This window comes from Nipponia nippon, unplaced genomic scaffold (genome assembly GCF_047370975.1).
Source record: "Nipponia nippon isolate SJK-2023a ecotype South Korea unplaced genomic scaffold, ASM4737097v1 scaffold_9, whole genome shotgun sequence".
Classification (NCBI taxonomy): domain Eukaryota; kingdom Metazoa; phylum Chordata; class Aves; order Pelecaniformes; family Threskiornithidae; genus Nipponia; species Nipponia nippon.
The window spans coordinates 9,159,413-9,177,188 of record NW_028262413.1 but is presented as its reverse complement, the minus strand read 5'-3'; the positions used below and the strand labels follow the sequence as shown (position 1 = coordinate 9,177,188).

General features: G+C 41.0%; 1 protein-coding gene across 2 annotated transcripts; it reads left to right on the top strand.

Moving 5' to 3' along the window:
• Window positions 1-1,283: 1,283 nt before the first annotated feature.
• Window positions 1,284-15,022, top strand: LOC148050090 (uncharacterized). 2 transcript variants are annotated; one of them, XM_087744648.1, is made up of 9 exons: window positions 1,284-1,341; window positions 2,877-3,031; window positions 3,121-3,203; window positions 3,912-4,002; window positions 4,080-4,156; window positions 7,998-8,059; window positions 8,918-9,041; window positions 12,608-12,731; window positions 14,833-15,022. In XM_087744648.1, exons 3-9 carry the CDS (start codon window positions 3,181-3,183, stop codon window positions 14,839-14,841), a joined length of 510 nt encoding a protein of 169 aa, XP_087600774.1. In that variant the 5' UTR covers window positions 1,284-1,341; window positions 2,877-3,031; window positions 3,121-3,180; the 3' UTR covers window positions 14,842-15,022. The 2 variants fall into 2 exon arrangements, with proteins under 2 accessions (XP_087600774.1, XP_087600773.1); XM_087744647.1 differs by lacking the exon at window positions 1,284-1,341 and adding an exon at window positions 2,776-2,797.
• The last annotated feature ends 2,754 nt before the right edge of the window (window positions 15,023-17,776 follow it).

Genomic DNA, 17,776 nt, shown 5'->3' with positions numbered 1-17,776 from the left:
ACTCAGCATCTCTCCACAGGGATGGAGATGTGCCTCTGTACAGTAGTGAGGGATACATTTCTTCCCTGTGAATACACTCACACACTGTGTTTGGCACAAATTTCAAGTATAGGACTCTTCTTTCTGGTGAAGTTTTGATGAGAGGACTATTCTTGAACAAAGAAGGCTGCAGAACTTGACCATCTGTCTACGCTTGGACTTAACCTCTCAGCTGCCAAACAGTCTGTGTTTTATGTTATTTATGGCTGAATGTGCTGAATGTAGGGAAACATCACAAAAGATACTGATAAAAGAAATCAAACTCATGATCTGAATATATCTTTTGAGATGAGCCTGTTCTGGATTATCTCCATCAGGGAATACTACCCAAACTGAACTGGGAGCAGCTATCATTACTTAAAACTGAAATTCACATTGGCAACAATATGAGTTGTTTCTTAAATACATGCCCTGGTCCCATGAGTTTAATATAATCAACTGTAGTATCTGTTTTGGCTTTATGCAAAAATCGTTGTCCCTTGCTAAGACATTAGTAGGTGTTTCATTCTTAAGACAGCATACAGATTTAGCCAGCAGATGCTCACTGAGAGCAGAATCTCATTTTTTCAGACACAGAAATGCATGGGACCAATTTAGAAAAATCCATTCCAATGTCACTTTCTTTTATAGGCTATATAAATACGTATAAAAAAAAAATCATGTAACCACAAAGTAATAACACGACCTGCAGATTACAAGGTAATTAAACTTGAAGGTACCAAGTACAGTGCTCCAGGAATAATTTACCTCGTGGTGTGGAGAGCTGAGATGTTCTGATGTTTCTTGCTAATGCAAAATGAATAAGCATTGGGAGCTCCAACCTGCCAGAGCTAAGGAATTAACGGGTTCCCTACCTGTATCTTTCACTTCTTAACACTCATGATGACAATCTAATTTGGAAAGCAGCAATAACCATGTGGTAACTGTCTTTAAAAGGCACTTACCGTGTAATTTTATGGTCAGTGTTTGAAAAGATAGTGTAACTGGCTGAGAGCACTGATTTGAAACACACTGCCTTCATTAGCTGACCGTCACCTCGACAGAGACCTGAGCATATTTTGCTGACACATTGGTACAGTTGGTTCCTGGCTTGAGCCAGGTGTAAAGGAAATGTGAAGAGCTGTTTGATAGAGGATTTAGACAAGCTTTAGGATGTGCTGTTAATTTCTAGGTGAGTAATCCAATCTCCTCCTCTCCTTGCCCTAGGAAAATAGGTACTCGAAGTGAGCTTTTTGGAACATGATGATGTGCTCCCCCAAGAGGATGAGCTTCAGCAACATAGATGATACATAACTCCATTTGGTAAAATATATTTCTTGTTTTTCACTTCTGACCTGCATCTGGTCAGGGGCAGAATTAAGAGATGAGTCCAGCTAAATTTAAATGAAGATGAAGGTGATTACGCTGATTTGCTGTGATGTACTGCTAGCTCAAATAGATTTCATTGATTAACTGACAATTTAAATAAACATCAGTGCAGGCAGATGGCATTTAAATAGGAAGTGTTTTTTTAAACTTAAAAATGTAGAGTCTTTTTTTTTTTGGTTGTAAATTGCTGATAGGATGTGTTTAGTCAGTCTACAGTACTTGGTGTTGAAGTCATTGCTTTATGTCCGCAACATGCAAGCACAAACATAGCAATGTTGTCTTTTACACCTTGATTCAAGAACAGCCAGTGGGCACGTTCTTCTCTCAACAAACTCAGTGAGACTTAAATGAGTTTTAAGTGCTCTGCTGGCTGCAGGTGTTTTCTGTAACTGGGGCAATGGATATTTTTAGCTTTTTCATTGTTTATGTCTTTGTCAATGTGTCCCTGAGAACTGATGACAGCATTCAGTCCAGTGCTTCCCTCTATGCAATTCTAAGGATACATTTAAGGTAGTGCTCGTGAACTCCTCCCCAAAGATGTAGTGGGGCCTCTGTACATTACAATTATTAATCTTCCACAGCTGGATGATTTCTGTTATTTCAGCCCTGCCCTAGCTTTGAGCTATCACTCAGCTGTGCTGGTGGAGGCTGAGTGCCTTTCCGTAAACCTTGCTGCTGTAAATGTCAGGAATGTATAAAACCAGCCTGCAGTCTGCAGTCACTCAACAACTCTTACATTAAAACTCAAGATAATTTTGACACAGGTGTATCAGAAGGTATGCTAACCTGAATGACACTGCTCATATTAGTAAAATCAGGTGGTCTGCATTTTGAAACACATGTTACTAGACTCTATTTAAGCATTAGTTCTTTCACTCCTATCAACTCAAGTCCAGTGGTAGCTGGACACATGCATGTGCAAGTTCCTTTTTTCATGAAAGACAGTATAGAGAATTCAGCAAGGTAAAGCTGAGCCTCATTTAACTGTGTGTAAAATACACAGAAGCACTAAAAACCTCAAAATACTCAGTGAACTGTTGCAAAGGTAGGTGTCTTCTAGTTTCCTTAAATTGAGAACAAAGTGAACACTGCTGCAAGAAAAAAAAAAACCAAACAGTATTTCAAGAGGCACTAAGCTGTTCCTCTGTGCCCAATTACATAAATTTGACACTTACTTTAATAAACCATACATTTTTACAGTGTTGTTGGAAATTTAAAAGACTTTCTTTTGTACTACTGCTAGAAAAATCCAGAAGCTTGCCAGCTGTCTCTCTTCAATGTGCTAAAGACCCCCAGCTGCTAATGGCAAGGTGGGAGAAGGGGAATAAAGAGCAATGTGAAAGTCAGCATTGCATCCCACTGTTCTCTGCTGATTTCTGTTTGAGGCCAGGTACTGAAAGCAAAAAAAACCACTCTGTTGTCTTCCTTTCTTGAAATGGGAAAACTTTCAGTTTACTTCTGATTTACAGCTTATGGCCAGAGATGAGCACTGGAGAAAGGCTCCTCGTTAGAAGAATCCCACAGATGAGCCTGGGAAGCTGGTGCCAGAACAGAGATTGATCCAACAAGGGGGACAGATTCTGCATTAGCCAGAAATATTTGCTTCATTTCGTTAGACTTGTGGGTAAGTGAAAGTGAATTTGGTCCACTGGACAAGGAAAGACAATGCTATAGCAAGAGAAGAAATACTAATTTCCTCCCCAATAATACCAGATCTCAACATAATGTCAGGAACGTAATGGCAAGGTTCAGCAAGGACAACAGAGGGCTGCAATGGGCCATAAAAGGAGAAAAAGGTAAGAGGGAGGCTCTCTTGGGTAGGGTGAACTGGACAATTTTTGTCTGCTGTAGGTCTGCTCTGTGGGCTGAAATTTCCACCTCTACTTTCGTTTCCTACCACCATCCCCAAATACAGCTGGCAGGCACTGGCAGTGTGCCAGAAGACTGGTTCTGCTCTCATTGAGGTCAAGAGAAAATGCTTCCTCAACACAAACAAGGGCAGGTCCAGCCTTCCAAATGTAGCCTGCTCCCTGCAGCTGGCATTGCAAACAGCTCCCTGCAGAGCTAATCCCCTCTCGCAGCAGTGCGTGCCACGCGAAGGCAAACTACCATACACATCTCCCTTCCCCCTCATTTTTTTTTTTTGAAAAATGACAATGAATACACACGAAGCTTCAATTACAAAAGATTATGGGCTTCAATTTAGTGTGTGCTGTAAAGTCGTATTAAACGATCAAATGCTAATGAGGAGAAAGGCTTTTCTAGAGAAATAAGGAATTAGCATAAATTAATAGAGTTCCATATGTGCAAGTTTTACAGGGTAACAAAGTATCTCATCACGAAAGTATAAATATTTAATTTAATACTTGCTGGGGCCAGTACACAGCATTACAGTCAGCACAGAAATATGAATTAAAGCGTGGGAGGGAGCAAAGCACTACCCAATTCAGGTTCACAGAGAGGTCACTGTGATGGCTCTGCTGTTCTTTTTTTCTGTTTTCCAGCTCACACAGTTTGAAGCCAGGTCCAAATGGCAAAGCGATATATGCGTGGCCTCATCTGCAGTCTGGGGAGTCTTCCTGTTGGCTTCACTCGGTGCGTTATCAAGTTCCCTAGCTCTGCCCAAGAGTATATTTGCTTGTTAGCATTGGATCTTCCTGCTCTTATTGCAGAGAGAGAAGGCTTCAGAGGCATTTTGGTGGTGCTTTTACAGCACTTTCCCTAACCTTGTGGAAAAGAGCTGCTGCAGGTATAAATTGAGTTGAATTTGTAATTTACATTCAGCCTTACAGTGTATTTCACATTAATGCTATGAGCGAGTTGCTATAATTAAGATTAATTTTACTGAGGTGAAAAGCAAGCTCAGTCCTATATGTTACTTTCCTGAACAGCTGTGGCACTGATTAGCATGGTCTGCTCCAAACAGTGCTCTGCACACATAGGGAAGAGTCTTTGTGCCACTGTGGTAAACATATGGGACTCTTGGGCTGGCTTTTTCTTGTATGACCCAGTTTGTGGGACTCGGGAGAAAAGCATGTAACAATACTACTGTATTTCTCATGTTCTAGTGTTGCATTGCTAGAAGCAGCTGTCTTCAAGGGTGCACGTGTGTTCACTTACGCATGGTGTGTGTTTTGTGTACTTACTTTCTCTCCTTCAATTGTGTAAGTAAGTGTGTGAAGGAGTAAGTTCATTTTTACCTCTAAATAAGTATAGCTGTTGGGTGTATTTTGCTGCGTTCTATAATTAGAAGGAACTATAATTCCAATCTGAAATTGTACATGTGAGTACCTACATGCTTGATACTTGAGATCTATAATTGTGTTTTTGAGAGGATTTTAATTTGATTATTTTCTTACATTTTGCAGCAGAAACATGCAGCAAACTGTTTAAATCCATGACCACAGAGAAATATGTCACCTTCTAAGTCCTTTTGGTCATTATATACAGTCATTTTGTTAATAGACTTTTTACCAGTTTCCTGTATGCTGGGCTTCAGGAAATAAGGCTTTTTACTAACTGTTCCATTTTCAATTCACCTTCTTCATTAGTGTGATAAACAGCTGCTTGAAAACAAGGGAAAACCCTGTAATAACACAAGAAGAGAACAATACCTAAGAAGTCCATTAGAAAGGACCTGAAACATCAACATGTTTCTTCTAGTTGAAGAAATACCCAGAAGACTGCAACCATAGTCATATCTTTCCCATTGGTCCCTGCTCCATCTCATTCTTCAGCAGAAAATGGGAAAAACAGTTTCATTAGGTACCACATGTTGAATTATCTTCTCTTGGCTGAAATTCTCAAAAGGTATTTATTTGTGGAAAAGCAAGTTCTATGTGAAGGCACTGGATTTGGTTTGCGAAGCCTTGGGATCATTTCTCTAGCTCCAGCACAGACTTCTCCTTTTGACCTTGACCAATTCCTTTCATGACCCATGTCTCTGTGCACCATCAATACAGCTTTCTTTCCCTTTCCTTCCCTGTTCACCTAGTCTATTTAGACTGTCATCTCCCTGAGGCATGAACTACTTCTCACTCTGGATTTTCTCTGCACACAGCTCAGTGGAGCCCAGAATTTTCTATTAAAATAGAAATAACACTGATGATAGCCAGTAGTTCCTCTAATAGTTTCGAAAGGAGCACACACTGTGGTACTCCAAGGCAGGAATCCCATCAGGATGAAGGGAAGCTGGAGACTGGTCCATCAGGAAGAAAAGGCAATTGCTTGCAGAGCACAGAGCTGCTGTTGTATAATTTGCAGATATAGATCTAAAAGGCATGCTCAAACCTCTCTGCTTTGGTGCTTATTACATCAAGGATAGTTGTTTTTAAATGGTCTTAAAGAGCAGAGCTAATATTTGTAATAATAACACAAAGAACACAACTTCTGTCTGATGATATTTTGATTGATCTGAGTTGCTCTACTTGGCTTCAAAAGAGGGACTGATTTTGACTTAGCAGGAGAGAAGCCAGGTTTGGTATTAATGCCAGTTAGACCATGTGTACCTGGTGACTATCCGATGGTTTTTGGCTTTGGTTTTGGCTTTTTCAAACTAACCCTTGACCAGGAATGTCAGTGCTGTGTCAGTGATACCACAGTGATCTCATCATGGCCTGAATACACATAGATCTAGGAGAGCACATTTCCCTTTTGCGATTGAAGGTGAACCTTGCTGCCAACAGACTGTGCATGCTTTGCATCTTTGCTTTGCATCAGCTGAAACTATTTCAAATTAGTCACTTTTGAGAATCATTATGTCAAGAGATCTGTCTTGATCGCAGAGCCTCTGTGGGCACAGAAAATATCAGTCCTGTTCAGAGCACACTCCTGACACTTGGTGGCTTTCTACCAGGTTACATGTTTGACAGCTGTTCTGGGGTGTGTGCTCCCAGCCACTGGCCTGACAACCATCATGAAGCCAATTACAGTCACAAGCAATTAATGTTCCCCTCCTCAGGTTCTCATGGAAATGATAGCGTAATGCAGGAGATCAGCGTGAAATCTGTGACCTTTGGAAATATAAGCTTGAGATAGGAGCTGGGCTTACGTCTCTATCAACTGTGTCCAATTAAGCTCTTAAGGCATGGCAAAGGAGATGGTAAATTACATGTTTCATAAAAGCAACGTGAACAGTGTTTTCCTCTCGCTTCCAAACACAATAGCTTCCAGTTGACCTGAAAATACCAGCTCTTCCCCCACGCTCTCCCTGCATCAGTTACTCAAATCTCATGGTTAGTATCCTCTAGCAACAGCTGTAATTTTATACAGATTTTCTGTATTGCTATTGTACATAGGCCTGAATCCATCATGTTTCTTCTGTTCCGAGCCACGTGCAGGCAAGCCTACAGGGCCAGCTCCTTCAGTAATGTAAACCAATGTAACGCCTCTGAAATGAAAAGAAAGAGATATGTTTATCTGCATCCTTTGAGCTCCTTCCCCAAGAGATTTCAGTCTAACAAGGGAAGAGAAGATCCTTTCCAGGGTGACATGGCCAATTAACATGAATACAACTCTCCCAGAGGTGGTTTTTGTTGCTATGCACCCTGGAGAGAGACTGCAAACACGCAATGAGAAATCTCAGTTCAATTACTGGGTGATATAACTTTGATTTTTCTTTTCCCCTCCTTCCTGGCTGCACCAAAGTCAGGGATGTTGTTTCAGTTCGAGCTGAAGTATGGGGACCTCTTTCTATAGTGGTCACAGTAGATCATGCTTTTCCTGTTTTGCCACTGTATATACATGTGAATGGCCCGTTTCTGGCATTTATCACCTGCCAGTGAAAAGGAGCAGTATCTATGTGTAGAGGTACTGTTTACCACATAGAAAGCCAACAAAGAGAGGTTTGAGCAAATAGTTTGGAATTTAGGGAATTCATAGCAAGGAAATTGTATGACAGCAACACCTAGAGTTTCATCTGCTTTATTCCAGATTTAGAGAATTTGTTCGTCTGCTTTTAGAAGAGCAGGAAGTTGCCATGAAGCATACTGGGGTTTTAGGCCAGAACATTTTCAGGATAGTTGGTCTAAAATCATGTTGTTTGGGTAAAGCAGCCTGGAGCCTAGGCTGTCTAGCTGTTAGGTTTTTTCCACCACATCTCACAATAAAATATGCAAACTGAGAAAACAGAAATTTTGACATATTTTTTAAATTTCATGGCTTTCAGTTCAGCTTCATAATTCTTAAGAATCATGGTTTTAATTTGTTGGGTCTTTTGTTTGTTGGGGTTTTTTTGTTTAGTATTTGCCATTGGAAATATTGGTCTGATTGAATCTGTTCCTAAATTAATCTCTGGATTATCAGGATATAAAGTCCCAGGATGAGGTCTGCAAAGCAGATGGTTCTGAATAATTATCCTTTGCATTACTGTCTTCTCAGTCATGACAGTTTGGTATGCTCTAAAGGAGGACTCCGACATCATAAGTATCTAGTTCTCATTTGAAAGAACTCCATTCCCCCGAACAATGACATTTGAAAATACTGATTGTATTCTTCAATATCCAGCACACAAACTGAAAATAAATGTTTACATTGGAAAACAGGATGAAAAGCATCAGATACTAACACTGCCAGTTGTATGTCTTTCATAGGTGTGTCTGTGCATGTCTAAGAGGGAGAGAAAGAAAGTGTCTGGGAAAGGAAGAGAAAGAACGTGAGTGTCAAAATAGATCATCTTCCTATTTTTTTTTTTTAAATGTGAATGTGTACCTCTAGGGGAAAGTTCTGAGGTTACATTGCCTGGCCCTCCCAAGAGCTTTTGATGTGGAGTGTAATACATTGCCTGCCTGGTGCAGTAGGCTTGTAGTACCTCAGGCCTCTGCATGAGTTAATGAGGACCAGCCTGTTTAAGCCAAGTGCAAAGCTGGCTGGCTGCTTCTAGTGCAGCCTCATGCTGAAATATTTTTCCTCTTTAATAATGAAAGTACTTCCATGAGAAGAGCCTGAATTATAAGAAAGGGCTGTACAAATGCCATGCATAGGGAGACTAACTGCATAGTGAGACCAACTGCATAGTGATTAATGCCATAAAAGAGACTGTGCAAAGGTTTGTGTACACACCACAAAGGAAAACATCCAGCACACTCTGCGCAGAGGAAAGGAGAAATCAACACTGCACATTTCCACAAATTCAGGGTGCAGTAAAACATTTATACTTAAAACCAAGCTCATCCTAATTTGGCAAGACAATTTTGTATTGATGTTCGTCAAGAAGGGAAGGGGAGTATGTAGGGAGGGGGAGTTTATTTTTGTGTGCCCATAATGTTTTGGTCAGCGAGGCTGCAGAGATTTGCAGCATGGATATTCCCACTGGTATGACCCTGGTAGCTGCTTGGTGTCCTTGGGCCACAGATATTTGGTCCTGCTGTTGATGTCCAATATGTCCAGCTATTGAGGCAGATGGTGAGCAGCAAAATATTTCTGAACTTTTGGAAATATACCACCCTGGAGCCCAACAGGGGAGATAGCTGAAATTGGAAAATAATGTAATAGAATATTTTATTTTCCACAGAAGACTTCAAGGCTGGGAAGACTGCCATTTCTGAAAGGGCAGTTTGGCTGACTTCCCCATATTCTGCACAGCTTTACAACGACCCTCCATTTGCACCCCTTCCCTCGTTTAGACTGAAACAGAGGTTTGTACTTCATTTTATACACATATACACACACGCTCACAATACAGCAGCAAGTGATATTGAATTTGTAGATTCATTTAAAAAAAAAAAAAAAGCCAGACTTTAGCTCAGTCCTTCTGCAGCAAAGGACAGAAATAACTTTTTGCATTGTGTGTGACATGCTGAAATGTCTGGCCTCTTTGAAGATGTCTCCATTCATCCATGGGTCTATCTGTCCTCTCTCTAACAGCAGAGAAGAAAGACAAAGGAATAACAGTAAGAACCTTGAATCATCAGAAGACTTGAAAATTTGATTAAGTTCATGAAACGACATGGAAATCAACAGGAAGGTTCATTTATTGATAGGACCCTTGTTATCTGTGGGTTACTAGTAAACTTAATATTAAGCTTGTGCCTGACAATTTTTTTCAGGGCAAAAATAATGGCATTTCAATAGATTTATTTATTTTGTAAGTAACAGCTTTTTGGAAGGATTAAGCTTTTTCTTTTTGGGGTTGGAGGGTCTGGACTTTTTCCCCCCCATACAGGATGTAATTATAATGCTACTAGGAGAAACTGAATTGCTTGCAGGCTTTTTCCATAAAAACAACTTTTCCATTTTCAGTGTTATAAATTCATGTTGAGGCAAATTCTTTCTTGAAAGAAGAGTCCAGGTCTTTGTCTTCTGAGGAGTGAATAATGGAGAATGAATCATTGTTCATATAATTTCTACTTGTTTCAGATTCATGAAATTCTGTAGTCAGGCAGGATGGAAAGGGAGCTCCAAGCAAAACAATTATGATAAACAGACTCAATGGGCTTGATACACTTGGCAGGGGCATTTGCTGAGCTCTGTCCAGGGATACTGCTAAGGGAAGGTTGAGGATAAGTAGCACCAATGAACTAAGTTCATGTGCAAAATATATTTACCAGTTCGGTTTCCAAGATAAATTATGGATAAAACATTCTAGATAATTTCTATTATTTGTACTTTCTGAGTTTGCTTTGGGCATAGTTTTAATACTGAATTTTGGGTGGATTCTCCAGGATAGTTTCATTCATCCCAGTGTAGCAAAATTCTGCAGTACAGTGAATGGTAACTAAATGCTGTTTGCAACAATAAGAGTTTAGAATGAGGAAATGAGGAAAATATGTAATTTTATTGTAGCAGTTCTAGACGCATGAAGACTATAAAACACTCTGCTCTGAACAGATGTTTAAATATTTTATCTCCAGAGTATCAATTTGTTAATATTCTCAGCAAAATACACTGACTTATCTGACACTGAGAACCATTGCTTGAGGGTGTAGTGTGGGTCACACAACTGATTTCAGACAACGGTTTGTGAAGCCATAGACAACAGCAAAAGGAAGCATGGTCAATTCACAGATCCATTTGTGGGCCAAATGGCTGAGTGAACCAAGTATCGGTGCAGTAACCAGAGATTGGTGTCAAGCATATTTTTCCTATCAGTATGACCACCATGACTGTAGTAACATCTTATACATATTACTGAATTGCTCTTCCCAAGAACTCAGTGCAGTATGGAAATAGCAGAATCTCTTCTTAATTAAAATGATAAAGTAAGGATGGCCTAAGTATTTCACTCCATGCAGGATCATGCTTGAGATACCCAGGTATCTCCAGGAGAGATATATGGTTGCTTTCAGGGAATGATGCTATGGATCCAAGAGGCTAGCATGGGTCTCGTAGACTATTCAGCTACTTTAAGACCATGCTAATGGTAATTGGCCTTGCCTCTCAGGAGGGCTACTGGCACTGAGCACTTTCGGTGACACATTTTTGGCATTAGGCTGGGAATCTGTTTTGGTGGGTTTTTACTAAAGGCAAGTGCTTAGGGCTTTTTCACCTGGAATGGCAAATGGCAGTGATGTTTCCTAAGTTTTACAGACCTCTTTTTTTTTTTTTTTTTTTTTTTTTAAATCGACTATAGTAAGTATAAGCATACACATATTCGAGATGGTAGTATACATATGAACTACCTGTAAACAGAACAGTGCCTTCTCAGTACATCCTGAACATTAAAATTTTATCTGGGGCTCACTGATGTACATGTAACTGGACTTCCCTGCTATTTGTATCTGTGAAGGTGTCGCTGACAGGAAAGGTGCTGTTTAAATAAAAACTATCATCATTTATAAAATTCCTGCTTTATGTTCCAGGTGCCAGCAGGCCAAATTGATTTTCAGTTTAATTGCAATGACTATTAGCTATTCACGCTACTTATTGTAATGGGCATAAAGCTTTGCATTCTCATTCCAGTACAGAGGGATTTACATGTGTATGGAAACTTCCAGTAACAGTTAATATGCAATTGTAGAAATCCCTCTGCATAGGGATGAGACTATAGTCTGAGCCTTCTCCATCTGGTCTGTCCTTTAATGATGAATCCAGCATCATAATATTCACAATCCACTTCTTTAAAAAGTGAGGTACAAGTCATTCAAATGTGGGTCTACCATCTCTTTTTTGTAGAGAAACTTGCCTCTGCCTTGTTTACTGAGAGAAAGATACCCTGAACAACACTGAAAGCTGTTATTTTTCCTTGGTGCTCTGATCCCAGAAGGCCCAAGAACAGATGACACAACCAAAATTGCCAAATTTAAGCTTAGTGTCCCTCAAAAATAGACTATGAATATTCACAGAGCTGTGTGTTTAAGGGTGTTATGAGCAGGGCTCTGTTAATGATGTGTATTTTGTTCTGATGCTTTTGGCCTCATTTCCTCACAGAATTATAGAAACTGCTCTGTTTCATTGTAATTCTGATGATAATATAAGTTTAATGGCCAATACGAAATGGGAAGAAAGAGGAGATTTGTTCAGCTTCTGAAACCTTATAGCCTAATATTACTACCTGACGCCATGCAAGAAGCAAGGAACTAAGCAGCATCATTACAGTGCCTGCAACTCTAACGTATAGTGACAGAAATGCTTAAATATGTATGCATGTGTCAGAAAGAACTCATTTCATTTTTACCTCTCGCTCGGGTTTGTATCAAGGGTGGCAAAATTGTCAGGAAGGAACAATAGTGAAAAACAGAGCTGAAGCAGCTCTCCCAGAGGTACGGCCTTCTTTGCTTCTCCACAGTGAGACAGCACTGCACCAATGTGCATTGCTCAGAGACAGAAGTATATTTTTAATGTGTTCATAGGTGTCTGGAGGCTGTTATCTGTCATGCCGACAGAGACAGAGTGATCTACCAAAGCTGCAGTGAGCACCTTTCGAAGAACATCTGTCCTGTCCGCCCTAGTGATGTGGCATTTACAATAAGTCTGGTGCTATTCCTCCTCCCTTGCACTAGGTTTAAGAAATTTGGAGGTGAGAAATGGCAAGAAGGTGACACTGAGTTGCTTTAGACTTCCCGTTTGCTGGATCCACCATGGATCTCCACCAAGGGTCTCCACCGACCTTTGCCAAAAGCAAGAACAGCACTGTGTGCTCTCAGGACCACGATTTCAGGCTGGAGCAGTGGGGGTAGAAGACGTAGATGGAATATTGCATGCAAGGAAGGTGCTATTTTTCCTTTTTAATCTTCCTTTCTTTGCCCCATCTGTTCATCTTCAGAATCCAGAGGAAGCAAAAGTTGCCCAGCCCTATCCCCTGTAGGCACATGGTAACTGATTCCCAGAGTCTTCACACAGGACTTCGGGGGAGCAAAAGCAATCGGATGACCAGTAAAGCTGCTCAGGTGAGTAAGGGTTCTGCATCCAAGTATGCCCATTACTCCTCTTAATTTCTACCCCACTGTCTGCTGGATACAGAGACCACCCTGCCGGTTGCCTAGCTTGGAAATTAAATATTCAAGCTAAGAATTTTCTGAGAGCGCTAAGGGATTTAGATGCACCCTTTGCATCAATTTTAATGGACAATACATCTAAATTACCTGCTGTGCTTGGGGAAGTCTCAGCCTGAGGTTTTATTTATTATTTATTGAATATTCCCTGAGTAAATAGAACTTATTAGCACAAAGATGATCTGGCAGGAAGAACGGTCTTAAAAGGTACCCTATTATTCATGCAATTATACTGCATCACTCATTCTTTTTTATTATTGTTTGTATTACTGTAGCACCTTGAGCCCCACAACAGAGCTGAAAGTCCCTCCATTTCAGCTTCTGTTTGAACACACATTAGGAGACAAACCCCATCCTAAGAGCTTCCAATTTAAATGGATAAGGCAAAACAAACTGTGAGAGAAGCAAGTGTGGAGAGAAAAAGGGTGCTTCCCCAAGGTCATACGACAGATTATCAGTAGAAACAGACCTAAAACCCAGGTATCTTGAACTGTCTAGCCAGTTAGACTCCACTGCTCCTCTTCTTCCTCAAATAGCACAGTACACTGTGCTAATTCTTGTTCTCTGATACGTATCTGATGGGTTTCACCAATTCTGGTAAAATTATTCTCCTTTTCGGCTCCTCTGCAGACTCATTTCCAACCTATCAGTTTCACTTTGACAGGCCTAACGTTACAGGGGAAGATATATATATATGTTCACAACACAAAACTCCTGTGTTATTGGATTTCCTTAACTGGACCCGAGGAAACACAGTGCAGCCTGATGCTTTTTATAAATCATAAATCTTTGGCAACCTCTGCAAAGAACCAAACAAAGAGTGGAAGCCCAAAATACAGCATAATAAATATGAAATTTATATACTATTTGGATCCAGTTAGCGATCTAATTGCTTCATTGTCACTTGTAATGCTGATACGGCGAGACCGGGTGTCATCTCTTCCTTCCTTATAAAACTGTGGACTGGGGTCGTTCTTTCAGTGTCCCTGCACAAACAATAATGTCCTCGATCAGGCAATGGAACTCTTGGGGGAGAAACCATTAACTGCGGCAGGAGGAATTGTTCCCTATGTTCTCTTATGGGGCAGTCAGGAAAGAAAAATAGTCATTCCTGAGGCTTTTGCCTATTGGTTCCTACCAAGAGAGTCTTAACCTCTTTACAGCTATGTGGATATATGCTGTACGTCAAGGTTTACTGCACCTCTGGTGCTCTGTGCAGAATATGTGCCCTGCCACGTTGTTGGCCTCTTTTTGCAAATGGAGCCCTGCTGAGGATGGGGAGGCTTGTCGACTCTCATAGCACTGCCGGATGCGGGTTTCATTCCCTTCCCACGTAGCTGAGCGACAGAGCAATTCGTCACATCCCCCTGCCACAGAGGAGGTCATGGGTGAGCACATCTGCAAACACAACTTGTGTAAGGATCAGAGCCGAAAAGCAGGCTCAGTGCATCTAAGTGTGCAGGAACTTTTTTCTCATTTACTTGTATTTATTCCTTCTTCTACATTCAACCTTTACATAAATTTGACTGTATTCACACAGTGGCATGCTTCAGTAGGATGGTTGTTTAGCTGCTGAAGTGTCAATTGAATGATGTTACCACATGGGTCAGGAGCCTTATGCACCTCTCATGTAAAGATGAGTGCTCTCTTCTGTACAACACCCCTGTATAAATAGGGGTGCACATGGGCTTTTGCCTACTCACTGGCTAATGTACACCAGGAAATAGAGATGATCTAATCTCTCTATATAGTTTCTGATAAGACACTAGTATGACAATTTTCTATGAGCTCTGTCCAAGCCTTTCTCATGGTCACAAAGGAAATCTGTACTCGGGACGAGCTGTGTGTTACCTTCCAAGTCCAACACAGGGACCTTTAACCCATCCTTTTGCTAAAGGGTTGAATGGCAATTAGAAAGGACATGCTCAAAGCCCTCCTCCCATCAGTCCTGAAAACTCAGTGGTTTCTTTTTGTGCTTTCTGATTTTATCTATTAGGAATCTTGAATAATTGCCTGTTGGAGAGGACAGATGGAATTCTTTTCACATCCTCATGCCAGAGACAAATGCACATCAACAGTTTCATTGTATTGTATTCCCTTGTCTGCAGATTCTGGCTGGATGGTTGAACGCATAATTCTTTGCATATCTTGGCTACAAATAGCTTTTTGCATGTATGTATGCTAGTATAAGGTTTGGTACCTCAAATTATTTTGTTCTGTACACACTTCCCCACACATCCTTCTGTTTGAATATGTAATCATGGGATGGTACTGCACGACCTTGTTTACATTTGCTGTGAGCATGTTGTATCTCTAAAGGAATGAAATGATTGAGATCCAGTTCTCCTGCCTCCTGTCTTGGGTGTTTATTTCTGGGAAGACAATGCATGCTTACTTTCTTTTAATTTTAAGACAGGGGGATGATTTAGAAAAAGCCTGTTTATACATCATTGTGGAGGGAGGAGAAGGCAGGAGGAAAAAGGTTGCTGGAGGAAAAGGTAGCTTCAAGAGGCAAAGGCCCAGGCTCTTCCACCCCTCGGCAATGCAGAGCATAACCCTGCTAAGCCATTTCTGAAGCCCCCTTTGTTTTTAGCAGAGAGTGGGTGCATTTGAGCTGATCTCCAATGTCGCTACCCTGCAAGAGACACAAGAGCATAGGGTGCTATTCCTTTTCCCAAGGACACTGGGAAATCTCAGTGCCACACTGCAGACACTTAATAATATATTTCCAAATATCAGTCACTGAGATCTCATTAAAGTAATTCTTTCCCAGGTCTCCACCCCATTTTCTATCAAATAGTTATCCCTTGAATTGAACAATTAATAAGTAATGGTCAGATCTGTACTGATCTTGTAATACTCTGTAAACTTTTAAAGACTATTTCAATATGTTCCAACAGGCCTATTTGGGAGAAGGTTTAGTCCTGCACAGAGGCAGCCTTTTGATTTGAACAGAGTTTCATCAGCAGGCAGTTAAATCGGGTCAGTAATGGCAGGTAGGAAAAGGACAGGGACTGAAGCAGGTAATAATAGATCAAATCAACTGAAGTTGATGTGGGCCTTTTGCAGGACAGTTGCTGGGCGAGATGTGGATGTGTCCCCTACAGATCCCAGAAATGTTGCAGAGCTATAAGTATGGCTCCCACCCTCCTCTCCAGCTTGCCCGCTAGCCTATGGCTCAGAGGCAGCCTGGCTTTTGGCTCTGTGGCGCCAAGGCAGCCCCTAATCTTTAAACTCCCAGGTTTACTTATATTGCTTATCCCAGCTACCCAGAATAAGAAGTTCCCATTCCTCTTGGGAATGTTTCCATAACCCACAACTGTGGCTGAAGCCCACAACACCTGCCAGCAAAAGCCGTGCCCCTTTCCAGGTCAGTCTCGGGGACACTGAGGAAGGAAGCCTGAGCCAAAGCATCCTGCGTGCACCTACTGCCTCACCAGCCTTTCTGCTCAGATTTACACAGGGAGAGATGCAAAATAGTTACGTTAATAGGCATTAACTTCTTTCTCTCCAAACAATGTCTCGGTAAACAGGGAACAATTGCCATGAGGAGCAGTATTTTCCCACTGTCAGTTTTTTGGCTGTCCCCAGGAAACACCCACGTCTCAGGGATAGTCTCTCCCCCTTCGTAAGAGAATAATGTTCGGTGTCATTTCTCTTGTACACCCTGCAGGAAGCAAGAGCGGGATTTGATTCAGATAAAAGACTCAAATGACCCTTGTAAAAGCAGAAAACCATGCTAGCTTTCAGAGTAACAGAAGGATGGATAAAGTGCACGTCAATACACCAGGTCCATGTATTTCACTATTTCTGTCTGACTTACAAATCACTTTTTAGGTAGTCTCAGCCCTCTGGTATAGGGCAGAAATCACAGTAGGGTCATATAAGCCACCAATTACAAAACCTCTCTGAACTCCTGGAAGGAAAAACCTCCTTCTTTTAAAATGTGCATGCTCAGGGTGCCCTGGGTGGAAGTCCAGCTTCACTTCACTGCTCTGCTGTACACAGGAGGCAAAATATTGCTTTGTGTGAAATGTTTATTTTGGGGACTGTGTGTACAAGAGGATGACAATTCCAGTATACTCTGGTTTTGAAAACTAACCTGTCCTGGCTTGTGCGTGCATGTGTTTGCTGTTTCTGCCTTTTAAATGGAATGATGAGGTGTCTGTGTTTAATCCAAACATCACGTCAAGCCTGACAGCAGGAGGCACATTTCAGTGGAGCCAAAATAAATGGAGGTCTAGGGAGAATAGCTGGGGATTTGGGTAGGAGTGGGACAAGGCTCACTGCTGGGACTGCTGGCCCACAGCGTAAATTATGAAAGCAGTGCTCTTTCTCTACCATGCACTGGATCCTTCATCCTGTCTATTGTGTCTGTTGTTGTTCTCTTTATACCTGGTCTTGCCCTATATTTTTTTTCCTTTTTCTAAAGCTCTGATAAAAAAAAAAATCACAATTTTATGAGGGAAAACAATGTATGACAGTTTCACTCCAACCGTTATCTCCCCAAATAAATTAGAAAAAAATCCCTCCCTTCTGTCACACAGCAACTTCCAAACTGTTACTAACAGCAGACAAAGACCATAAATCATTCCTAAATTGCCTATCAGACCACAGTTGGGCTTTTATCTACAAAATAAAGTAGGACAAATATATAAGGTCTATAAAGTTTAAGGACATACTATTTACCATTGGTAATTAAAACTCAAGTGCTCTACAATAGGCACGCTGTTACAGTGGACTCCAGGCTGATATAAATGACCACAGCTCCATTAGCCACAACAAGACAAATCACATTAATTTTAGGTGAAGATTTGTTCCTTACACATCTTATTTTGCTACCAAAAGACCGGGTGGTGCTTTCCATACTTGCATTATATAATCCTAAATTGATTTCAGTGGGACTATTTGAGTTGCAAGGTACTACTCAGCTTGAGTAG